Source organism: Oncorhynchus clarkii, chromosome 1 (assembly GCF_045791955.1).
Source record: "Oncorhynchus clarkii lewisi isolate Uvic-CL-2024 chromosome 1, UVic_Ocla_1.0, whole genome shotgun sequence".
Classification (NCBI taxonomy): domain Eukaryota; kingdom Metazoa; phylum Chordata; class Actinopteri; order Salmoniformes; family Salmonidae; genus Oncorhynchus; species Oncorhynchus clarkii.
Window position 1 is genome coordinate 68,560,592 of NC_092147.1, and position 26,959 is coordinate 68,587,550.

Below are 26,959 nucleotides of genomic sequence, written 5' to 3' on the forward strand. Positions count from 1 at the left end.
GTAATATATTGCCTGTAGCCTACTGTACATGGTAATATATTGCCTGTAGACTACTGTACATGGCAATATATTGCCTGTAGACTACTGTACATGGTAATATATTGCCTGTAGACTACTGTACATGGTAATATATTGCCTGTAGACTACTGTACATGGTAATATATTGCCTGTAGTCTACTGTACATGGTAATATATTGCCTGTAGACTACTGTACATGGTAATATATTGCCTGTAGCCTACTGTACATGGTAATATATTGCCTGTAGCCTACTGTACATGGTAATATATTGCCTGTAGTCTACTGTACATGGTAATATATCTGGAAACTTTCCTAATGTCGACAAAACAAAATATGCTAGACACGGTGGGATATTTTTTTGTGTCGGTAAAAAAACGATGCGAGAAATGTCGGTGGAAAAGCTTTTATGCGCAAATATTGATATAATAACCATCATATCAAAGTACATTTTGAGTCACGCTGTGACATGTTGTGTGGTCCTCCCACTATGACTCGTCTGGAAAGCATGCAGTTTATTAGGCTACAGATTAAATAAATTATGATTACTGTGCATTGTTGGGTTTAGAGTTTGCAAGAAAGGCATTTCACTGTAGTTGTGTATGTGACATTAAACGAGTAAATATATTTTGATGAACTTCACAGGGTGGTGAAAATGCAAGGTGTTGAGCTTGATGTTCCATTCCAATAGATATCGAAGGTGTTATTCTGGTGACATGATCAACAATGCTTGCCTGCTTTTTGACAAATAAAAATAATCTTGCTCTTTTGTCCATAATAATATCATCATGTAGGCTATCTGCGCACCAGAGTGGGCACACTCGCTATATAATGCAAACAACATTTGTGAAAACCATCAGTAGAGTTGAAAATGCGATGAAAACCATTTAACTTTGTATTAGATACATGGAAATGTAACAGCAAAACGTATTTTTATGTGTACCATGTCATCATGCACAGCCTTTTATCTGCAACCAGTCAATTGGATGGAAACACATCTCTGGTGGGAAAATATTGTTTTTAGGTGGATTATAGAATATTTGCATGAAAATCTGTCACCAATTGGATGGAAACCTAGTTAGGGATAATGCTGGGTCTCTGCTTGTGCTTCTGACTCTTTGAGATGCTTTAGAAACAACATTAATGGCAGTGGTGGAAAAAGTACCCAATTGTCATAATTGAGTAAAAGTAAAGATACATAAATAGAAAATGACTCAAGTAAAAGTCACCGTGTAAAATCCTACTTGAGTAAAAGTCTAAAAGGACTTGGTTTTAAATATACTTAAGTATCAAAAGTAAATGTAATTGCTCAAATACAGGTAAAATTACAAATCATTTGAAATTCTTTATATTAAGCAAACCAGATGGCACCATTTTCTTGTTTTTTAAATGTATAGATAACCAGGGGCAGGCTCCAACACTCAGACATAATTTACAAAGGAAGTATGTGTTTAGTCAAAGTGAGTCCGCCAGATCAGAGGCAGTAGGGATGACCTGGGATGTTCTCTTCATAAGTATGTAAATTAGACCATTTTCCTGTCCTGCTAAGCATTCAAAATGTAATGAGTACTTTTGGGTGTCAGGGAAAATGTATGGAGTAAAAAGTACATCATTTTCTTTAGAGATGTAGTGAAGTAAAAGTTGTCAAAAATAGAAATAGTCAATCCCAATTCGCCCACCTCACAAATGTATCCCACTTTTTACGTTTTTCATTCACAGTGTTACACTGACTGCAGGGTAGTCAGGAAATCGGATTGTTTCCGAAGTTAGAGCTGATTTGGAGAAAACCTCAAACACATTTTTTGAACAACATTACAATATTATGACAATTGATTTATGAGTTTGTAATTTGGAATGTTTTCTTGGGGTGCTCTAAATTACTATTATATGCGTTTCTGGCCTTTAAAAAATGGTGCTACAGGTTAGAGGTTAAGGTATGTGCTTCCCAAGAAACCCGGATTGCACTAACCTACCAAAACCTTGCCTAAATGAGGATGCAACAGTGGTTTATGTTAGAGAATATGTGTAGTGTAGGTCTCATTACTGGAAGGCAATATGCATTTAATTGATAATTTAGTTGTTTTAACATTTGTCATTAAATTCCGGCATATTTTGGCTTCAAAATCCCACAGCAATATGCAGTTAGGGGCCTACTCAGCTCAACCGCATATTCCTTTATAAAACCTAAAACCCTTCACTAATTTACCTCTGCGCACAGCGGCGCCCCATTACGCCAGTGAAATGCAACTAGACAGTGTTGAGCTTGCTGTGTGTGTTTATTCTCGACTTGGCATATGTGCATCGCACTGAAGGCGAGAGAGTGTGTTTCTCTCACCGGTGTCTGCTTTCAGTGACACTTCCTCACGAAGGGGATCGTCGTTTAAGCTATAGTCTATGCTTGAAGCACAGCTGGTACCACAGGGTGTGTAATGTCACATAGGAGTTTCGATTATTTTTGTATCTTTTTCCAGACACAGAAAAAACAACCCCATCGGCTCATTGTCCCGTGCCTCGCCTAACTTTGGACGGTCCGTATCGGGCTCTCTTTATCCTGGTCAGTGTCGCTTGCACTTGGTGGCTGACTTTTTGCGTTGGATATGGGTGAAATCTGCTCAAGGCGCGGGTAATGACACAGACCAAAGGATGACGGACCAGGAAGCTTTAAAGGGACTCTTCTCTCTGTCAATTGCATGGTGTTGTCTGATCTCAGTTTCTGGAGAGGTATGTGCCGGCTTTTTCTTTCATTATCACTGCGTTTCTGTTTGCGAACGGCTATTCATTTACAACAGAAAGGTAAACACAGGTGACCCATAGATAACCTAACCAAATTCCTTACGATTTACAGTCATTAAAATGTGTAGACAATAGACTTCGCGTAGTTTATTGGTTATGCGTGGCCAATTTACACTACGCAAATGGCAATATCGATGCTGTGCGTGGCAATTTCCTGTGTGCCAGTAAACCCGAATTCCGAGGTTAAACATATTCACCTGAATTTTCACCTGAATATCCTATTAGACCTACTGCTGCAATGCATCATTATTAAGCTTTTATTTTCATTCCAATGATTGTATCGTGCCCTGTAGGCTACATTTTATTTTCACTAAGGTATTAGATCCCAAGAAAACTTGAGCGCCAGCAATAGCCTACCTACCCTTATCCGTTTGTTTCATTGCCCGTTGAAGGAACTACTTTGGACAGACCATTATTCTCAGCAATTGAACTTGGCTTGTTTTTAACATAAGGCTGTATAGGCCAACCCTAGTATAAATATATATACAGTAATCGTCAAACGTTTGGACACACCTACTAATTTAAGGGTTTTTCTTTATTTTTTTACTATTTTCTACAGTGTAGAATAATAGTGAAGACATCAAACCTATGAAATAACACATATGGAATCATGTAGTAACCAAAAAAGTGTTAAACAATTCAAAATATATTTTATATTTGAGATTATTCAAAGTAGGCACCCGTTGCTTTGATGACAGCTTCATGAGGAATGCTTTTCCAATAGTCTTGAAGGATATCCCACATATACTGAGCACTTGTTTCCCTTTTTTCCTTCACTCTGCCATCCAACTCATCCCAACCATCTCAATTGGCTTGAGGTCGGGTGATTGTGGAGGCCAGGTCATCTGATGCAGCACCATCACTCTCCTTGACGTTGAGACTGGTGTTTTGCGGGTACTATTGAATGAAGCTGCCAGTTGAGGACATGTGAGGCATCTGTTTCTCAAACTAGACACTCTAATGTACTTGTCCTCTTGCTCAGTCTACACTATAATTCTGACCAATTTGATGTAAAAAACAAGGACATTTCAAAGTGACCAAACTTTTGAACGGAAGAGTATTTTAATTTGTTTAACAGTTTTTTGATTAGTACATGATTCCATATGTGTTATTTAATAGTTTTGATGTCTTCACTATTATTATACAATGTAGACAATAGTTCAAATAAAGAAAAACCCTTGAATGTGTAGGTGTGTCCAAACTTTTGACTGGTACTGTATATATAAATAAATGGTTAACATTCAGTCTATTTATGAAGGCTGACTGTGTGTCCTATATGCGCAAAGTTATCGCGCCTATCAATTAATAAAGAAAACGATAGCCTGTACATTTCGTTGAATAGGACCCCATTTTTTTTGTCATCTGCAGGCGATTAGATTTGATAGTGAGAGATCCTTTTGTCAAACCGCGCCATCCCTTGCACAAGTCATACGTCAGTAGGGAGTGATCTCCATTAGCGTGATCAACACTGAGTTGGCTGATACCCCATTTCATGGGTGCACAATCCATAGGTTAGGCTGTACAGTGCATATAGCAGTGCATTCGGAATTTATTCAGACCACTTGACTTTTTCCAAATTTTGTTACATTCCAGCCTGTTTCCAAAATTGATTAATTGTTTTTTTCCTCTCATCAATCTACACATAATGCCCCATAATGACAAAGCAAAAACTGTTTTTAATAAAATTGTGCAAATGTATAAATAAATGAAATATCACATTTACACAAGTTTTCAGACCCTTAACTCAGTACTTTGTTGATGCACCTTTGTCAGTGATTACAGCCCCGAGTCTTCTTGGGTATGACCCTACAAGCGTAGCACAACTGTATTTAGGGAGTTTCTCCCATTCTTCTCTGCAGATCCTCTTAAGCTCTGTCATGTGGGATGGGGAGCGTCGCTGAATAGCTATTTTCAGGTCTCTCCAGAGATGTTCGATCAGGTTCAAGTCGGTCTCTGGCTAGGCCACTCAAGGACGTTCAGAGACTTATCCCGAAGCTACTCCTGCGCTGTCTTGACTGTGTGTTTAGGGTCGTTGTCCTGTTGGAAGGTGAACCTTCGCCCCAGTCTGAGGTCCTAAGTGCTCTGGAGCAGGTTTTCATCAAGGATCTCTCTGTACTTTGCTCCGTTCATCTTTCCCTCAATCCTGACTAGTCTCTCTGCCGCTGAAAAACATCCCCACAGCATGACGCTGCAACCACCATGCTTTACTGTAGTGATGCTCCCAGGTTTCCTCCAGACGTGATGCTTGGCATTCATGCCAAAGAGATCATTCTTGTTTTCATTAGACTAGAGAATCTTGTTTCTCATGGTCTGAGAGTCCTGTAGATGCCTTTTGGCAAACTCCAATCGGGCTGTCATGTGCCTTTTACTGAGGAGTGGCTTCCGTCTGGCCAATCTACCATAAAGGCCTGATTGATCCAGTGCTGCAGGGATGGTTGTCCTTCAGGAAAGTTCTCCCATCTCCACAGAGGAACTCTGGAGCTCTGTCAGTGACCATTGGGTTTTTGGTCACCTCCCTGACCAAAGCCATTCTGGGGTATTGTGTGTAGATTGATGAGGAACATTTTTTATTGAATCCATTTAAGAATAAGGCTGTAATGTAACAAATGTGGAAAAAGTAAAGGGATCTGAATATTTTCCGAATGCACTGTAGGTATGCCCCCAATGCAATTCTGAATTCAAATACAACCACAGTGCGATTACAACATACAGTGAGTGCCTTGCGAAAGTATTCGGCCCCCTTGAACTTTGCGACCTTTTGCCACATTTCAGGCTTCAAACATAAAGATATAAAACTGTATTTTCTTGTGAAGAATCAACAACAAGTGGGACACAATCATGAAGTGGAACGACATTTATTGGATATTTCAAACTTTTTTAACAAATCAAAAACTGAAAAATTGGGCGTGCAAAATTATTCAGCCCCCCTAAGTTAATACTTTGTAGTGCCACCTTTTGCTGCGATTACAGCTGTAAGTCGCTTGGGGTATGTCTCTATCAGTTTTGCACATCGAGAGACTGACATTTTTTCCCATTCCTCCTTGCAAAACAGCTCGAGCTCAGTGAGGTTGGATGGAGAGCATTTGTGAACAGCAGTTTTCAATTCTTTCCACAGATTCTCGATTGGATTCAGGTCTGGACTTTGACTAACACCTGGATATGTTTATTTTTGAACCATTCCATTGTAGATTTTGCTTTATGTTTTGGATCATTGTCTTGTTGGAAGACAAATCTCCGTCCCAGTCTCAGGTCTTTTGCAGACTCCATCAGGTTTTCTTCCAGAATGGTCCTGTATTTGGCTCCATCCATCTTCCCATCAATTTTAACCATCTTCCCTGTCCCTGCTGAAGAAAAGCAGGCCCAAACCATGATGCTGCCACCACCATGTTTGACAGTGGGGATGGTGTGTTCAGCACATAACGTTTTGCATTGTTGCCAAAAAGTTCAATTTTGGTTTCATCTGACCAGAGCACCTTCTTCCACATGTTTGGTGTGTCTCCCAGGTGGCTTGTGGCAAACTTTAAACGACACTTTTTATGGATATCTTTAAGAAATGGCTTTCTTCTTGCCACTCTTCCATAAAGGCCAGATTTGTGCAATATACGACTGATTGTTGTCCTATGGACAGAGTCTCCCACCTCAGCTGTAGATCTCTGCAGTTCATCCAGAGTGATCATGGGCCTCTTGGCTGCATCTCTGATCAGTCTTCTCCTTGTATGAGCTGAAAGTTTAGAGGGACGGCCAGGTCTTGGTAGATTTGCAGTGGTCTGATACTCCTTCCATTTCAATATTATCGCTTGCACAGTGCTCCTTGGGATGTTTAAAGCTTGGGAAATCTTTTTGTATCCAAATCCGGCTTTAAACTTGTTCACAACAGTATCTCGGACCTGCCTGGTGTGTTCCTTGTTCTTCATGATGCTCTCTGCGCTTTTAACGGACCTCTGAGACTATCACAGTGTAGGTGCATTTATACGGAGACTTGATTACACACAGGTGGATTGTATTTATCATCATTAGTCATTTAGGTCAACATTGGATCATTCAGAGATCCTCACTGAACTTCTAGAGAGAGTTTGCTGCACTGAAAGTAAAGGGGCTGAATAATTATGCACGCCCAATTTTTCAGTTTTTGATTTGTTAAAAAAGTTTGAAATATCCAATAAATGTCGTTCCACTTCATGATTGTGTCCCACTTGTTGTTGATTCTTCACAAAAAAATACAGTTTTATATCTTTATGTTTGAAGCCTGGAATGTGGCAAAAGGTCGCAAAGTTCAAGGGGGCCGAATACTTTCGCAAGGCACTGTATATATTTTTAAACATTCCTACCTTGTTTAGCATTATCTTGTCCAATTGTTGCATGATTACGCTATTTGTATCAGTTTGCATCAGTTTCAATGGGTGACTTTAATTTGAAGCCGAACCCGCCGATTCCACGCTAATGCTGCTCACAACACACTGGTGAGTTATCTCGTGCGTTTTACAGTCTGAGGTGTGCAAGAGTAAGCCACCAATAAAAGTTTAAACAATGGAGCAAATGCATCCAATGATATCTTCATACTCACTTGCAAATAGCAATTGATGTGCGTAGCCAATGACATTCCTTGAGAGCAACGTTACATTTTTGTAAGGTATGGTTACAAGCTATACATCAAGTGATAACAAAAGCACAAACAATGGAGTAAAATACGACAATTGTAGACTAGTAATTGCTTGCTCTTTATGGACAAGTCTTAAATGAATAAGCCTCATGAATATTACATACTATAAATGCTTTACAAATTATTATAGGTTATAAATGCTTATGAACTGTATGCATGTTTATAGATGTTTAGAAATGATGAAATACATATATATGTGTATAGGCTACTATTTCTAAATAGTTTATTCATTCTTATTAATATTATTATAAAGTGTTACCCAATAGGCTAGGGAACTACATACAGCCCCCTTGTCCCTTTCCCCAAAGAATATTGCTCAAAGCTCTTTTTTTTCTGGTGAGCTGTGTCTCATTATAAATTTGTGCTTTAGATGTCTGCAAGAGGCACGTTTTGCTTCAGGCATTACCCCAGCTGCCCCCGTCTCCATTAGATTGACAGATGCAATTATTAGAGTTCAACTGACTAATGTGCAGACTATGCTATACCGAAAGTAGACCTAGTCCCAGACATTGCGTCACCGCGTGCTGTTTCCCATGCGTGACAGTATTGATTTCAGTGGCCTCGGTTGTGATAATGGTGCCTTAAAGTAGCACCCCTTAACTTAACCCGCAATCATTTTATTGCGTTCTGCATAGACATTCTAAACTATGCCTCCTGTTCCCAGCCTCAGTGGTGACGAAGTCATTGAAAATATAGCAGAAGAGAAGAGAGATAAACATGGTTAACACAATATTAAAATGATTTTCACTGATCCACAGAATAGCATGATAGAGTAACACCATATGACTACAAGTAGGCTATAATACAATATAATACAACAGTGAGAGAGAGATAATAAGTTGTTGGGTATGAAAGCTACAAACAATACTACTTATAGGACATAAGGGGCTACTTATGATCAAGCATCCATAACCTAATGTGGGAAACTTGCTAAGTGGCATAGGCCTGAAGCTTCATTTTCTGTTGTCTTGTTTTTTGCAGGTCATCTCTCAAGACACCTACCTAAATACTCTGCAGAGTGCAGGTAGACACGGCTTTTCCTGTTCCTCTTATTTCTAATAGGTCTTGATTTCATCCATCCATCATTGTGATTCTTCCAAATCATCTAAGGACATGGATAAACGACTAAGCAGCATTAAATGAATCGCTTAAATGTACAATACTTAGTGGGATGATGTGGGGTGTGGATGTGAGATGGCGGTGTGTTGTTTCAAGAAATGTCACGAATTCAGATTAAAAGTTTGAAAAAGCCCTCTATCAAAAATGCCCCCTTCCTCTGCTAAAGCCATTATTAGCGAGTCCTTTGTCACCAGCACTGCTCATAATCAGATGGTGATTCTGATTGGGCCCCTGAAGGATGGGACGATAGTTAGGCAACGTTCAACATCTCTTGCTCTCGCTCTCTTTAACCTCATTTCAAAAACGTATTATCCACAATCAAAAGACACATAACCAGCTTTGGTATTAGCACCAAACAGCTTTGAAAATGCAAGCTGCTTTTTCCTAGAATAAAAAAAAGAGTTCTCCTTTTTGACGGTTAGGGATTCATCCAAGCTGGATCCCTGCAGCTAAGAAATAGGCAAAATCACACAGTGCTCAGTATTGCTGAGTAGATGAAGGGAACACTTGATCTCTCGTTCAGCTTGTAATGTGATATGAATTTTAGCATGTACATGGAAATGGATGGTTATTAGATGAAAGAGTTGGGATGATAGATACAACATTTCATCTCATATACCAATTAGTCTTTGAACCATCACCACACCCTCCATGCCCAGGCAGGTCCAGTCCTTTGGATGCCTCGGGCGCGATGCTAATATCTTATCCAACCCTACCAACCCCCCCTTTACCCATCCCACGCCTTAGACTCCTAGTTCATGCTCAGACAGAATGAGATTCCTACCAGATTGCCTCATGTTCAGGCTTTCACTTATGGAAATGCGAGTGGCCCTGATTTAAACAAGGCCCTGCTTTTAGAGCCCTGACATCATCTCTGATAAAGACTCCCACTTTCCATCAACCAGACACTGTATGTCTGGTTCTTGTCTTCGCTGAAGTTACTGTTATGTTATGGGGTCTCAACGGGAGTTCCAGTCTGGGTCTTATAGATGGTTGTCTCCATTTGTGGCTCAACTATAGACACCCATCAGGGATAGAATGTGAGCTATGCTAAGAGACTTTAGAGCTTATTAAATCTAGGATGGACAGTGGAACATTTTTATGACACCCACATGCATACTCAGTTTCTTGCTCTCAATGCATGCATTCATATACTCACTCAGTTCCTCCTCTGCATGGGAACTGAGGTTATCCATACACATACACATTCGATACAGCACGTCTGCTTTCACGTGCTGGTGATCTTTTCATTTGTTTTTGGGGTTTTGTGTGTTTGTGTTTGTGTCTGCAGCGTGTGTCTGTTTGTGTGGCGCGTGTGTGTGTGTTTAAGGATCAGTGTGTTCCGGTAACCTTTCCTAATAACCTTTCTGTGTCTGGCACCCTCTCACTGTGTGAACTCTATCAAATATGTATCTCCTCTCAATATGCCAGGCAGGGAAGCTGGATGAGGTGGAATCATTGTGAGATTGAGACGTGCTGAGAAGAAACACCATCACAGATAGTGGTGACTCAGAAGGATTTAGGATCAGCTTAGTACATAAAAACATCTCACACATCTCAGTGTCTCAAAACCATATATACTTTCTAAAATATTCAATGCCTTAGGGAATGGCAGATACAAATTGGAAAATGAGAACACAGTTTAGTTGAAGAGGAAAGAAAAGCACACCCTCTGAGAGGATAAGACGTTTTGGCTTTGCTTTCTGGGGAGTCATTTAGACTGGGAATTGGGACAAATAACTGTCAATCACACTTGGTATTATTCAATGGTACCTGCCATGATGTTGACAGCATAGTTGAGGGCTTAGAAGACAAACTGCGCTTGAGACAGGTGCGGACAGCCCAGTACAGCCCAGTACATCACTGGGGTCAAGCTCCCTGCCACCCATGACCTCTATATTAGGCTGTGTAAGAGGACAGCTCTACACAACACCCACTCACATACAATCATCATATATGTTGCTGCTACTCTGTTAATCTTATATATTGAAGCCTAGTCACCTAACCCCTGTACTGTACATATCTACCTCTATCAATCCAGTGTCTTTGCACATTGTAGGTATGGTACCTGAACTGACCCTGTATATATTATGCTTACTTACTTTATTGTGTTCTTATATAGTGTTTTTGTTCTACCTTGTTATTTTTTTGTATTACTTTGTTATTAATTACTGCATTGTTGGGGTTAATACATTTCACTGTACTTGTGCATGTGGCATTAAAAAAAACTTGAAACTTGACTCTTCCAGCACTCATTGACCCCAACAAATCTCTCAATCGACCTCTGTGATCCATCTTGACAAAGACAGACTCCAACCCTTAGGCACTGCTGACATCTGAAAGGATTGGATAGGTGTAAGAAAAATGCACATTCAAAGCTATTCTATCTGGTTTATCTATCTAGTCTATCAAAGAGCAAAGTTATTATTATCGTATTTCTCATACAGATGTCGGATCTTAATTTGAGACAGTTTTCTACAGCAGGAAAATAATCCTGCAGCAACAGGAAATGTGGATTATAATTGATGGATATTTTTTTATAGGGGTTGATACACTTTTCGTAAGGGAAAATCAAGTCTGAAATTACAAACTTCAGCAGACTTTTTAAACCTCGAATACAGTACACGTTTTAAATGTTCTGTTTCCTGCATGCAGGAATGTTCTTCTGCAACATGGTTATGAAATTAAGATCCTACATCTGTACCTAGCCAATCCTTTCAGATCTACATAAAGTGACCAGGATTTGGGGCAAGAGGTCAATCTGGAATTGAGCACAGTATTCCTCTTTCAAGATGTCTTCTCTCTCAGGCATCAATCTGTGGATACCCTCTCCAGTCTTGTCTCTCACTGCTGGTATTTGGTATTTTATTAGGATCCCCATTAGCTTTTGCGAAAGCAGCAGCTACTCTTCCTGGGGTCCACACAAAACATGGCATAATACAGGACATTAATAGACAAGAACATCTCAAGGACAGAACTACATCAATTTAAAAAGGCACATGTAGTCTACATATCAATACATACACACAAACTATCTAGGTCAAATAGAGGAGAGGCTTTGTGCCGTGAGGTGTTGCTTTGTCTTGTTTTTTTAAACCAGATTTGCTGTTAATTTGAGCAATATGAGATGGAACGGAGTTCCGGGCAATAATGGCTCTATATAATATTGTGTGCTTTCTTGAATTTGTTCTGGATTTGGGGACTGTGAAAAGACCCCTGGTGGCATGTCTGGTGGGGTAAGTGTGTGTGTCAGAGCTGTGTGTAAATTGACTATGCAAACAATTTGAGATTTCCAACACATTAATGTTTCTAATAAAAATAAGAAGTGATGCAGTCAGTCTCTCATCAACTCTTAGCCAAGAGAGACTGGCATGCATAGCATTTATATCAGCCCTCTGATTACAATGAAGAGCAAGACATGCCGGTCTGTTCCTGGCCAGCTGCAGTTTAACTAGGTCTTTCATTGTAGTATGAACTGCTAACACCAAAACCAGCATATTCTGCTGGCTTTCGGTTGTAGATTTCACTACACAGCAGCGGGAGTTGGTTGGTCTTAACTAAGTCACTAAGCCTGTGCGAACGCAAACCGGCAGTCACTCAAACAAACACAGACAGGGGTTAGACCACACACTGGGTGGATGTAGATTTGCGAGCGATCGCTCACAGGTGTGAATGTTTACCCAACGACAACTGAAAGGACTTGCGGCCACTAATCCACTGGTTTAGAGAGTTCAAGAGGAGGAGTTTAGGTACGTGATGAGGGTGTCTTCCTTCCCTGGCTGGACCCCAGTGCCCATATCCACTTCCCTCCACTCTCCTCAGGGTTTAACACCTGGCTCCAGAGGGATGTTAGCGCGACTCTCCTTCATATCATTTACAGTACGCGCACACCATGGCCTGAGGTACTGCCATATCAGTTACATATCACAGGAAGCATGGACCTAAAGGTGAATATTAGCTGCTACTAAAGATGGATTATTAGGCAGTTCCGCCCATACATAGCCACTTGAAAAGGGACTGATAATTAGTCAACGTAACAACCAAGGCAAATGGAGACATTTGCCATAACTGCAGGCAACAGAGATTATGGAGTGTGTTTCCCTTTTAATTATGGAGTGTGGTGCCATCTACAGATTATTACTTATGTTTAGGCATTCATTCTGAGTGGTTCAATTTAGGGTTAAGGATGGCGTTCAAACAGAAATCTAAAATGACAAAACGAGTGCCTAGCACTGGGATTAAACACGCGGTGCTCAGAGCCGTGGAAAGGAACTCAAACAGAAAACTAAAATGACAAAACGAGTTCCTAGCACTGGGATTAAACACGCCGTGCTCAGAGCCGTGGAAAGGAACTCAAAATTAAATTAGAGATATATATTTTTCTGGATTTGCTTTAACTGATTTATTCAATAAATTGTCTCCATTTTTTTGCATGATGTATTACCAGATGTTGATCCATTGGAAATACATGGGTTTATGGACCATGTCCAGGGCTCACCCAGGCTCTGGTTGTCATTAAACCACAGACCCTCCCCTCTTTAAAACTCAATCTGTGGACCAGATTAATGTATGCTTGTGTTTAATGTCCCACCCCTATTTAATGTGATGGGTCAGCTTTATTGGTGGTCCCAGAGGCTCTTTAACCTGTATAGATTAGTTTGTAAAACTGAGCCCCTGAGCTCAGGTTTCCCATCACAATCCCAGGTGACGTCTTCACAAAGGCAATTGGAGGGTAGAGCTGCAGCACTTGTAGACCCAGTGGAATGATTCTGGAATTAAAAAGGCCTGAATATTCAGAGGATTGCATTGCAGTGAGTTTCAGTTTCCCAGTAAGCTCTGTAGGAACTCATGGCTAGTGCACTGGATTCTCAAGACAAGCATCCACCCCTCTTGAGGAATTGTCATCCACTCCAAAGGGGTATACAGTGTCTATGCTCTGATCAAACTATCCTTTCAACAGCATTGAGAAAATAATCATGAAGGATTTGAATGTTTAATATAATTTTAAGACATTTATGCCTAGGGTGCATTTCAAGGACAATTCCTAAGCGATACAGACACACAAGCATACACAGACACAGATGGGTTGTAGTAAGGGCTCAGGTTTTCAGGTTGTCTGAAGGTAGCCCGCCACACTCTGTGACTCAGCAAAGCAGACCTACACAAATACTCTGGCCCCTGCACTGCAGCACCGGGCTGTCAGTCTGACCAGTCAGGTGACTCACTTCTATACTTCTGAGGATCGGAAACAAAAGAGAGAGACAAAGGAGAGGACATATTTTTAAACCTTGCATGGCTTATTGTGACTTAATTTTAAAACTCATCTTTACCCCCCCACTTCGTCTCACAAAAATAATTATTGCTATACTGTGTTAACTAAGAAGCTCATCCATTGATAAACCCATAGTATTGTATCTGAATGTGACTCTGTCTCCCTAGCTCCTCTGTCCTGTTCAGAGGGCTTCACTGAGCTGGGTTACTACAATGGCTCCGTGTCTCAGACTGACTCTGGTTCGCCCTGCTTAAAGTGGACAGAGTTCCCAGACTACGTCCTGCAGTACCCGAGCCGGGGGCTAGGCGACCACAGCTACTGCCGCAACCCAGACCGTGAATCCAACCCCTGGTGCTTCTTCCGCCAGAGCTCTGGAGCCATCGGCTGGGCCTACTGCGACTGCCACCAGGGTGAGGATTTACCGACTAATACTTACTTCAAGAGAATCAATACTGCTGGGTAACTACCTGGAACCAGATGATGTATAGTGGTGTATGAATTCCAAAGTGACCAAAAAGTAATCACTAGGTATCTTTGTATTTTTTGCAGTGTTTTTGGGGTGATCATATTGCTCTGGCAGGAGATCTATGTCTCTATCTGTCTTAGCAACCTATGTGCCTGTCTGTCTATGTCTGTCTATCTGTGTTTCTTGCCTGTATGGTTTTTGTTTCTCAATCTGTCTACGCCCCAATATATCCTGTCTGTCTTCCAGTCTATCAGTAAGCTCCTCCCACTGTGTTTTCCACCTCTCCATCAGGCAGCTGATATTGTTCTCTCTGTGACTCCCGCCCCCCAATGGGAGTGTGTCCCTGCCTGTCCTTTAGACAACCGTTTTTACTGGCCGGTCAGAACCTTGCTTGTATGTAGTGCCAGAGGCAATACCCCCGTTTTGAAATCTGTTTAGCTACATCTGCATTCGCTGTCATTATCAGTCTGTCTCTGTCTAGCTCTCCCAAGCTTTCTCTTCCAAACAGTTATCAGTTAACGTGTATGTGTGTGAACGTGTGTGTGCCCATGTGTGTGCCTGCCAGGTTGAAATATGTAAGTGTTCTATGCAATTATCCTGAGATAATCACACCTGTTGGATTTATGATTAACGAGGTAGCAATCTGTCTGTCTGTCTGTTTCTAATGGGTGCGAGAGAGAGATGTTCCACCTGTCATTTCAAATGATTTCACAATCTCTGATGCTGTACCATACCTTTAATGCCCTCTCTTCTCTCTCCTCTCCCCTCTCCCTCCTCTCCAGGAGCTGCCAGGTTGGTAGGTGGGTCCTCCCCTCAGAGCGGGCGTCTGGAGGTATACCTAAATGGCCAGTGGGGGGCTGTATGTGATACACACTGGACCGACCGCGATGCCAGTGTGATCTGCAAACAGCTTGGACTGGGGTGAGAGCTACTGAGATACTTTTTTAGTTGTGTGTGTGGGTGTGTATGTCAAATCATCCTCTCCACTCCTGACTGTCCATCTACCTTTCTCTCTCCGTCCATCCTGTCTTTCTGTCTGCAGTGAGATCGGCACAGCCCTCCAGCACTCCTATTTCGGGCCCGGCTCTGGACTCTTCCACTATGAACGCCTTGGCTGCCGTGGCAACGAAAACTCTCTGCTGGACTGCAGGAGTCGGAAGTTTGTCACTAGCGACTGTAACCATGGCAATGAAGCGGGGGTGGTGTGTGCTGCACCTGAAGGTGAGGGTGTTGGAGATTTCAAAACATCCTTGGGTATAAATAGTGCAGATTTATCACAAGTGCTACACATATAAATATAGTACATACTGTATTGCTAGGCATATTACACATATAGAGGTACTAAAGCAGCAGAGCCACTTCCCCTTTAGTTGAGTTAGACAGGGACAGAGAGAGACTGTTCCCTCTTTCTTAGAGCTCCAGTGTTCTTCTCCCACCTCAGTCAGAGCTGCGTGGGCCAGAGGGTGAGATTCATGGCTAAGATTCTCTGGCCCAATACTCATCTCCAAAACACAAACACTGCAAAGCTAGAACAAGAGCAGTTTATTCTGAGCAGCACAGCCAATTTACCCTCTGAATAGTACACATACACAATCCATGTCTCAATTGTCTCAAGGCTTAAAAAGCCTTCTTTAACTTGTCTCCTCCCCTTCATCTACACTGATTGAAGTGGATTTAACAAGTGACATCAATAAAGGATCACAGCTTTCACCTGGATTCACCTGGTCAGTTGATCATGGAAAGAGCATGTTTTGTACACTCAGTATATTTAGTGCGGTGCAGGGAATTATTCAGTCTGAAACTTTAGGAGGAGAAAGTTATCTGAGAGTCCTGAGGCCCTGCCAGGGAGGTGGGAGGGGTCCCACAGGGCACACATGCACCCCTCTTCTGACCCCCCTACCCCAAACAACCCCCACCTCCTTAACTTCTCTGCCAGGGCAGCTCACATATTCAGATTGCATAACTCATCTACCCCTCTTTCCTTCTCCCTGCATCCCTCACATACTTGTACTTGCTGTAGTTTCTAATGACTTGCCGGAGCTTTGAACCAAACTCTAGGGTCAGGGGTCATTGCACTCCAACAGTTCTGTGGTTTGGATTGCTTTATTTATCATGGCACTGGGCAAGAAGTTATTTACATTTGCATTCATCAAGGAGACCAAGAGATCCATAAGTCGATAACTGAGAAGAACAGTTGTTTCTATTGTAACATGATGCCAACATGAGCCACCGCATTTAACTGCGGTAAGGTGACTGGGAACATGGACGAGTACTAACAGACCAGCTATGACCTCCATACAGTGCCTTCAGAAAGTATTCACACCCCTTGACTTTTTCCACATTTTGTTGTGTTACAGCCTGAATTTAAAATTGATTACATTGAGATTTTGTGTCACTGGCCTACATACAATACCCCATAATATCAAAGTGGGAATATGTTTTTAGAAATGTTTACAAATTAATAAAAAATGAAAAGCTGAAATGTCTTGAGTCAATAAGTATTCAAGTCCTTTGTTATGGCAAGCCTAAATACGTTCAGGAGTAAAAACGTGCTTAACAAGTCACATAATAAGTTGCATGGACTCACTGTGTGCAATAATAGTGTTAACATGATTTTTGAATGACTACCTCATCTCTGTACCCCACACATACAATTATCTATAGGTCCCTCAGTCGAGCAGTGAATGTCAAACACAGATTCAACCACAAACACCAGGAAGGTTTTGAAATGCCTCTCAAAGAAGGGCACCTATTGGTAGATGGGTCAAATAAAAAAGCTGACATTGAATATCCCTTTGAAAATGGTGAAGTTATTAATTACACTTTGGATGGTGTATCAATACACACAGTCACTACAAAGATACAGGTGTCCTTCCTAACTTAGTTGCCAGAGAGGAAGGAAATCGCTCAGGGATTTCACCATGAGGCCAATGGTGACTTTAAAACAGTTACAGAGCTTAATGGCTGTGATAGGAGAAAACTGAGGATGGATCAACAATATTGTAGTTACTCCACAATACTAACCTAAATGACAGAGTGAAAAGAAGGAAGCTTGTACAGAATAAAATGTTTGAAAACATGGATCCCGTTTGCATTTAGGCTCTAAAGTAAAACTGCAAAAATGTGGTTCATAAATGTACTTTATGTCCTGAATACAAAGCGTTATGTTTGGGGCAAATCTAACACAACACATCACTGAGTACCACACCATATTTTCAAGCATGGTGGTGGCTGCATCATGTTATGGGTATGCTTGTCATCGGCAAGGGATTTTTTTTTGGATAGAAATTAATGGAATAGGCCTCCCAAGCAGTACAGTGGTCTAAGGCACTGCTTCGCAGTGTTCGGGTGTCACTACAGCCTGGGATTTGATCCCACTCATGACCGTGAGTCCCATAGGGTGGCGCACAATTGGCACAGCATCGCCCGGGTTAGGGGAGGGTTTGGTCGAGGGGCTTTACTTGGTTTATCGTGCTCTAGCGACTCCTTGTGGTGGGCCGGGAACCTGCAGGCTGACTTTGGCCGTCAGTTGAACAGTGTTTCCCCCGACACATTGGTGCAGCTGGCTTCCGAGTTGTGTTAAGAAGCACGGCTTGGCGGGTCATGTTTCGGAAGACGCATGACTTGACCTTCGCCTCTCCCGATCCCGTTGGGGAGTTGCAGCGATGAGACGAGATCATAATCACGAATTTGGGAAGAAAACGAGAAAAAAATTACAACAACAATCCCAAAAATCTAAAATCATAATAATGGAACAGAGGTAAGCACAGGCAAAATCCTAGAGGAAAACCTGGCTCAGTTTGCTTTCCAACAGACACTGAGAGACAAATTCCCCTTTCAGCAGGACAATAACCTTAAACACAAGGCCAAACACTGGAGTTGCATACCAAGTCGAAATTGAATGTTGATGAGTGGCCTAGATACAGTTTTGACTTAAATTGTCTTGAAAATCTATGCCATTACGTGAAAATGGCTGTAGCAAGGATCAACAACTAACTTGACAGCGCTTGAAGACTTTTTTAAAGAATAATGTGCAAATATTGTACAATTCAGGTGTGCAAAGCTCTTAGAGAATTAACCAGAAAGACTCACAGCTGTAATTGGTGCCAAAGGTGATTCTAACATGTATTGATTGACTCAGGGGGTTTAATACTTGTAATCAAGATATATCAATGTATATATATCAATGTTTTTATTTTTCATGTTATTATAATTTTTTTGTGTGCAAATGTTCGAATTTCGATTCCACTTTGATATTACAGAGTATTTTATGTAGCTCATTGACAAAAAAATGACAATGAAATCCATTTGAATTCCTTGTAACACAACAAAATGCGAAAAAAGTTGAAGGGTGTGAATACTTTCTAAATGCACTGTAAAGTCAATCAAAGAGGCAAAAAGACATTATAGCGACAAAGTGGAGTCGTAATTAAATGGCTCAGATGCGAGACACATATGGCAGGGACTTCAGATAACCACTGATTATAAAGAGAAAACCAGCCACGTCAGTGACACCGACACCTCACTCCCAGATAAACTTAACACATTCTTTGCCTGCTTTGAGGAACACAACACAGAAGCGCCATTGCTTCAAGATATCCACCATTGTTCATGTACCCAAGCAAGCTAAGGTCACTGAACTAAATGACTATCACTCACCTCACCTCACTCAACTCACCTCACCTAGCACTCACCTCTGTTATCATGAAGTACTTTGAGAGGCTTGTCAAGGACCATATCACCTCCACCTTTCCTGATACGCTAGACCCACTCCAATTTACATACCGCCCCAAAAGATCCACGGACAACACAATCAGTGTTGCACTGCAAACCGCCCTATCCCACCTGGAAAAGAAGAACAATGGAGCTGATCATGGACTACAGGAGACAGAAGAGGGAAAACACCCCCATCCACATCGACAGGGCCTTAGTGGAGAATGTTTAAAGCTTCAAGTTCCTAGGCGTGCACTTCACTGAGGACCTGAAATGGTCCCACCACACCGACACCGTGGTGAAGAAGGCGAAACAGCCCCTCTACAACCTAAGGCGGCTAAAGAATTTCAGCATGGCCCCTAAGACCCTCAGAAACTTTTACAGCACCATTGAGAGCATTCTGTCGGGCTGCATCACGGCCTGGTAGGGCAACTGCGTCGCCCTAACCACATGGCTTGCCAGAGGGTGGTGCGGTCAGCCCAACACAACACCAGGGGCACGCTGCCTGCCCTTCAGGGCATTACAGCAGTGTAAAAGGAAGGCGAAGATGATCATCAAGGACCTCAGCCAGCCAAGCTAAGGTCTGTTCACTCTGCTATCATCGATTGTAGTGACGGTACAGGTGCATCAAAAGCGGGACAAAGACACTGAAAAACAGCTTCTATCTCCAGGCCATCAGACTGTTAGCCAGTTACCTGCCCGGTACTCTGCCCTGCACCTTGAGACTATTTCCCCATGTATATCGTGTTATTGAACGCTAGTCACCTCATATTCTGTTTATATATACTGTTGTCTACTAACTGTGCATGTATATACTGTATTATTGACATAGCTCATCCTAATATACCTACTACTGTTCATACCATTTCTTTCCAAATTATATAATGTCTATACACACCGCGTATTCATATTCTGGATTCTGTCCCATGCTCACTCTAATATATCTACTCTGGATTGATAATTGGACTTGTTCTGTCACTTCTTGATTTCTTGTTTAGATGTTTAGATTATTTGTGTATTTGTATTGTATTTGCAATATATTGTACTGCACTGTTGGAGTCAGTAACACAAGACATTCTACTGCACTGTTGGAGCCAGTAACACAAGACATTCTACTGCACTGTTGGAGGCAGTAACACAAGACATTCTACTGTACTGTTGGCGCCAGTAACACAAGACATTCTACTGCACTGTTGGAGTCAGTAACACAAGACATTCTACTGCACTGTTGGAGTCAGTAACACAAGACATTCTACTGCACTGTTGGAGCCAGTAACACAAGACATTCTACTGCACTGTTGGAGCCAGTAACACAAGACATTCTACTGCACTGTTGGAGTCAGTAACACAAGACATTCTACTGCACTGTTGGAGTCAGTAACACAAGACATTCTACTGCACTGTTGGAGCCAGTAACACAAGACATTCTACTGCACTGTTGGAGCCAGTAACACAAGACATTCTACTGCACTGTTGGAGCCAGTAACACAAGACATTCTACTGCACTGTTGGAGCCAGTAACACAAGACATTCTACTGCACTGTTGGAGCCAGTAACACAAGACATTCTATTGCACTGTTGGAGTCAGTAACACAAGACATTCTACTGCACTGTTGGAGGCAGTAACACAAGACATTCTACTGCACTGTTGGAGTCAGTAACACAAGACATTCTACTGCACTGTTGGAGTCAGTAACACAAGACATTCTACTGCACTGTTGGAGCCAGTAACACAAGACATTCTACTGCACTGTTGGAGCCAGTAACACAAGACATTCTACTGCACTGTTGGAGCCAGTAACACAAGACATTCTACTGCACTGTTGGAGCCAGTAACACAAGACATTCTACTGCACTGTTGGAGCCAGTAACACAAGACATTCTATTGCACTGTTGGAGTCAGTAACACAAGACATTCTACTGCACTGTTGGAGGCAGTAACACAAGACATTCTACTGCACTGTTGGAGCCAGTAACACAAGACATTCTACTGCACTGTTGGAGTCAGTAACACAAGACATTCTACTGCACTGTTGGAGCCAGTAACACAAGACATTCTACTGCACTGTTGGAGTCAGTAACACAAGACATTCTACTGCACTGTTGGAGCCAGTAACACAAGACATTCTACTGCACTGTTGGAGCCAGTAACACAAGACATTCTACTGCACTGTTGGAGTCAGTAACACAAGACATTCTACTGCACTGTTGGAGGCAGTAACACAAGACATTCTACTGCACTGTTGGAGCCAGTAACACAAGACATTCTACTGCACTGTTGGAGTCAGTAACACAAGACATTCTACTGCACTGTTGGAGCCAGTAACACAAGACATTCTACTGCACTGTTGGAGCCAGTAACACAAGACATTCTATTGCACTGTTGGAGCCAGTAACACTACATTCTACTGTGCTGTTGGAGCCAGTAACACAATACATTCTACTGTGACGTTGGAGCCAGTAACACAAGACATTCTACTGCACTGTTGGAGCTAGAAACCCAAGAATTTACCTTCACCTGCTATAACACCTGCAAATCTGTGAACGTGAGTAATGTGACCAGTAAACCTGGACTTTATTTGATTTCTGCTGTATTTGTATTGTATTGTATCAGGCAATGGCGCCCCCTTGAGGTTGGTAGGTGGCCTGGAGGACTTTGAGGGTCGTGTGGAGGTGTACCATGATGGGAGGTGGGGCACCATCTGCGATGACCAGTGGGATGACATCGATGCTGAAGTTGTCTGTCGGCAGTTGGGCCTTGGGTGAGCAGCACAGGCATGCCGATGGCTAGTTGCTTGGAGGATGGTGCTTGACATGCAGCATATGGGTTTTGAATGTGATTCCCTCCACTAAATGTCATCTAGTACATAAAACTAGAGGTTAAACCCTATCAGTGGTAGCAAACAGCAATGGTTCCCAGGCTTGAAGTTACCCACCAACCAAAGCTCTCTGCTCTCCACAGAGATGGATGCACTCCTGCTAGGATAGCCTTTTTACACTGCTACATTCCCACTGAGTGAACTATATCAATATAGATGAACGGAAGGCATGCATTTTTGATGGCCTACAGTGTTTTGGGTTGTTGCTCTGCTGGAGGAGAGGAGCCAGTTGATCCACATTATTCAGACGTCATCGCCACTCTTAGCAGGTCACCTGGCTTCTGACGAATAAGGGCCTGCAAAGCAAGCCACTGGGGAATTCTCTCTGCTCAGACACACATGTATACACATGTACACACACACGCACACACACACTCTCACACACTCTCACACACACACACACACACACACACACACACACACACAGTACGTGTAAGGCCTGTTTACTTGGTGGGAATGCATTTTTTATGTGCACATCAGGATGACCCTTGAGTAGTTGCCATATATTGTTTACATGTCCATATATGGTCATTGTGTATGTCTGTGTGTGTGTCCACTCAGGGGGGTACCGAAAGCATGGACGTGGGCCCACTTTGGTCAGGGCTCTGGACCCATCTTCCTTGACAGGTTGCAGTGTACAGGCAACGAGCTTTCCCTGGAGGAGTGTCCCCACAACAACTGGCAACAACACAACTGTGACCACATGGAGGATGCTGGCGTGTCCTGTAACCCATATACAGGTCAGGAGTCAGGACAGGAACGCTTTGTGAACATACACATATTTGTGTGGAAAACACATACACACTGTCTCATGCACACACCGTGTTGCAGATGGTGTGGTGCGGCTGGTGGGGTCTGACAGTCCCTGGGAAGGTCGTCTGGAGGTGTACCACTCTGGGGACTGGGGTACGGTGTGTGACGACAACTGGACTGAGCACCACGCACAAGTGGTTTGTAGACAGCTGGGCTTCAGGTCGGTCTACAGGGGTCATTTTATGTACAAATACAATGTACTGGGAAAGTGAATTAGGTTTAACTGTAGTAATATTGTAGCGATACTGCAGTAATGGCGTGTTTGGTCCAGCAGAGGGCGTGCAGAGGTGGCGTCAGACGGGCTGTACGGGGAGGGCACAGGGCTAATCCTGCTGGATGAGGTGCAGTGTAAGGGCTCAGAGGGCACCCTGCTGTCCTGCGGGCACGCCGAGTGGGGACGCCACGACTGCTCCCACAGCGAGGACGTAGGGGTGCGCTGTGAGAGGGGAGGTGAAACCAACGAGGTGCCAGGGCTGCCACAGATCACAGGTAGGCCTCACTGTACTCGCTGTACCCACTGAGACCTCATAAGACCTCAAATCAGAATTGCTATCAACATATCTCAGTTAGATGTCTATCTTATCTGGTGAATTTTGCAAAGAAAAGTCAAATTCAATATTGTTATTATGGTAATATATTGTGGTTTATTGTGTTTCTCTGTTCTGGCCTCAGGCCCTCTGGTGCGACTGGTTGCTGGAGAGAGCCGGAAGGAAGGGCGTGTGGAAGTGTTTCTGAATGGCCAATGGGGGAGCGTGTGCGATGACGGCTGGAATGACATCAACGCTGCAGTGGTGTGCAGGCAGCTGGGATTTATGTAAATATGGATTCTCTCTCTCATGTTTGCCGTTGTATCATATATGATTTCCCCTATTTGCAGAATACTTCATATCTCACTGCCAAGTATGTGGTTTCCTTTAACTGCCATTCAGGAGACAGGGCCACTTTGGAATATTGAGTTTCACTTTCCCTGTGTCTCTTCTTCAGTGGGGTGTCCAAGGCTCGCTCCATGGCCTATTTTGGAGAGGGCCAGGGCCTTATCCATCTGGACAATGTTAGGTGCACAGGGGCTGAGACGTCCCTGGGGGAGTGTCCGGCCGAGGGAGAAGATGCCCATGACTGCCGGCATAGTGAGGATGCAGGGGTCATCTGTGACTACGTCCCCGAACCGGTGGGGGACGGCGCCATAATAACGCAGACCTGTGGCATGAGGCCAAACACACAGCGACGCAGGAGGAGGATTATTGGTGGGGACAAGTCAATCAGGTACGCTGGTGGAACAAGTACCCAAATGGTCATACTTGAGTAAAAGTAAAGATACCTTAATAACTCAAGTAAAAGTCAGTCACCCAGTAAAATACTACTTGAGTTCAAGTAAAAAACTATTTGGTTTAAAATATACTTAAGTATCAAAAGTACAGTTCCGGCGCCGACAGAGATGGCCGCCTCGCTTCGCGTTCCTAGGAAACAATGCAGTGTTTTGTTTTTTTACGTGTTATTTCTTACATTAGTACCCCAGGTCATCTTAGGTTTCATTACATACAGTCGAGAAGAACTACTGAATATAAGATCAGCGTCAACTCACCATCAGTACGACCAATAATATGTTTTTCGCGACGCGGACCCTGTGTTCTGCCTTACAAACAGGACAACGGAGTGGATCCTATGCAGCGACCCAAAAAAACGACTCCGAAAGAGAGGGAAACGAGGCGGTCTTCTGGTCAGACTCCGGAGACGGGCACACCGTGCACCACTCCCTAGCATTCTTCTTGCCAATGTCCAGTCTCTTGACAACAAGGTTGATGAAATCCGAGCAAGGGTAGCATTCCAGAGGGACATCAGAGACTGTAACGTCCTTTGCTTCACTGAAACATGGCTCACTGGAGAGACTCTATCCGAAGCGGTGCAGCCAACGGGTTTCTCCACGCATCGCGCTGACAGAAACAAACATCTTTCTGGTAAGAAGAGGGGCGGGGGCGTATGCCTCATGGCCAACGTGACATGGTGTGATGAAAGAAACATACAGGAACTCAAATCCTTCTGTTCACCTGATTTAGAATTCCTCACAATCAAATGTAGACCGCATTATCTACCAAGAGAATTCTCTTCGATTATAATCACAGCCGTATATATCCCCCCCCAAGCAGACACATCGATGGCTCTGAACGAACTTTATTTAACTCTCTGCAAACTGGAAACGATTTATCCGGAGGCTGCATTCATTGTAGCTGGGGATTTTAACAAGGCTAATCTGAAAACAAGACTCCCTAAATTTTATCAGCATATCGATTGCGCAACCAGGGGTGGAAAGACCTTGGATCATTGTTACTCTAACTTCCGCGACGCATATAAGGCCCTGCCCCGCCCCCCTTGCGGAAAAGCTGACCACGACTCCATTTTGTTGATCCCTGCCTACAGACAGAAACTAAAACAAGAGGCTCCCACGCTGAGGTCTGTCCAACGCTGGTCCGACCAAGCTGACTCCACACTCCAAGACTGCTTCCATCACGTGGACTGGGAGATGTTTCGTATTGCGTCAGATAACAACATTGACGAATACGCTGATTCGGTGTGCGAGTTCATTAGAACGTGCGTTGAAGATGTCGTTCCCATAGCAACGATTAAAACATTCCCTAACCAGAAACCGTGGATTGATGGCAGCATTCGTGTGAAACTGAAAGCGCGAACCACTGCTTTTAATCAGGGCAAGGTGTCTGGTAACATGACCGAATACAAACAGTGCAGCTATTCCCTCCGCAAGGCTATCAAACAAGCTAAGCGCCAGTACAGAGACAAAGTAGAATCTCAATTCAACGGCTCAGACACAAGAGGCATGTGGCAGGGTCTACAGTCAATCACGGACTACAGGAAGAAATCCAGCCCAGTCACGGACCAGGATGTCTTGCTCCCAGGCAGACTAAATAACTTTTTTGCCCGCTTTGAGGACAATACAGTGCCACTGACACGGCCTGCAACGAAAACATGCGGTCTCTCCTTCACTGCAGCAGAGGTGAGTAAGACATTTAAACGTGTTAACCCTCGCAAGGCTGCAGGCCCAGACGGCATCCCCAGCCGCGCCCTCAGAGCATGCGCAGACCAGCTGGCCGGTGTGTTTACGGACATATTCAATCAATCCCTATACCAGTCTGCTGTTCCCACATGCTTCAAGAGGGCCACCATTGTTCCTGTTCCCAAGAAAGCTAAGGTAACTGAGCTAAACGACTACCGCCCCGTAGCACTCACATCCGTCATCATGAAGTGCTTTGAGAGACTAGTCAAGGACCATATCACCTCCACCCTACCTGACACCCTAGACCCACTCCAATTTACTTACCGCCCAAATAGGTCCACAGACGATGCAATCTCAACCACACTGCACACTGCCCTAACCCATCTGGACAAGAGGAATACCTATGTGAGAATGCTGTTCATCGACTACAGCTCGGCATTCAACACCATAGTACCCTCCAAGCTCGTCATCAAGCTCGAGACCCTGGGTCTCGACCCCGCCCTGTGCAACTGGGTACTGGACTTCCTGACGGGCCGCCCCCAGGTGGTGAGGGTAGGCAACAACATCTTCTCCCCGCTGATCCTCAACACTGGGGCCCCACAAGGGTGCGTTCTGAGCCCTCTCCTGTACTCCCTGTTCACCCACGACTGCGTGGCCACGCACGCCTCCAACTCAATCATCAAGTTTGCGGACGACACAACAGTGGTAGGCTTGATTACCAACAACGACGAGACGGCCTACAGGGAGGAGGTGAGGGCCCTCGGAGTGTGGTGTCAGGAAAATAACCTCACACTCAACGTCAACAAAACTAAGGAGATGATTGTGGACTTCAGGAAACAGCAGAGGGAACACCCCCCTATCCACATCGATGGAACAGTAGTGGAGAGGGTAGCAAGTTTTAAGTTCCTCGGCATACACATCACAGACAAACTAAATTGGTCCACTCACACAGACAGCATCGTGAAGAAGGCGCAGCAGCGCCTCTTCAACCTCAGGAGGCTGAAGAAATTCGGCTTGTCACCAAAAGCACTCACAAACTTCTACAGATGCACAATCGAGAGCATCCTGGCGGGCTGTATCACCGCCTGGTATGGCAACTGCACCGCCCTCAACCGTAAGGCTCTCCAGAGGGTAGTGAGGTCTGCACAACGCATCACCGGGGGCAAACTACCTGCCCTCCAGGACACCTACACCACCCGATGTCACAGGAAGGCCATAAAG

General features: G+C 43.5%; 1 protein-coding gene across 2 annotated transcripts in view; it reads left to right on the plus strand.

Moving 5' to 3' along the window:
* Positions 1 to 2,269: 2,269 nt before the first annotated feature.
* The window catches only part of LOC139411315 (neurotrypsin-like), a 29,280-nt gene continuing 4,590 nt past the window's right edge, over positions 2,270 to 26,959 (plus strand). The window contains exons 1-11 of one of the 2 annotated variants that reach the window (XM_071157529.1): positions 2,270 to 2,737; positions 8,451 to 8,493; positions 14,028 to 14,270; positions 15,109 to 15,247; positions 15,369 to 15,547; positions 21,654 to 21,801; positions 22,480 to 22,658; positions 22,750 to 22,891; positions 23,006 to 23,220; positions 23,404 to 23,545; positions 23,716 to 23,994. In XM_071157529.1, coding sequence (XP_071013630.1) covers positions 2,660 to 2,737; positions 8,451 to 8,493; positions 14,028 to 14,270; positions 15,109 to 15,247; positions 15,369 to 15,547; positions 21,654 to 21,801; positions 22,480 to 22,658; positions 22,750 to 22,891; positions 23,006 to 23,220; positions 23,404 to 23,545; positions 23,716 to 23,994 — 1,787 coding nt within the window. In that variant the 5' untranslated portion in view covers positions 2,270 to 2,659. Of the gene's footprint in view, positions 2,738 to 8,450; positions 8,494 to 14,027; positions 14,271 to 15,108; positions 15,248 to 15,368; positions 15,548 to 21,653; positions 21,802 to 22,479; positions 22,659 to 22,749; positions 22,892 to 23,002; positions 23,221 to 23,403; positions 23,546 to 23,715; positions 23,995 to 26,959 lie in introns of both variants that reach the window. The other variant, XM_071157519.1, reaches the window with a different exon arrangement.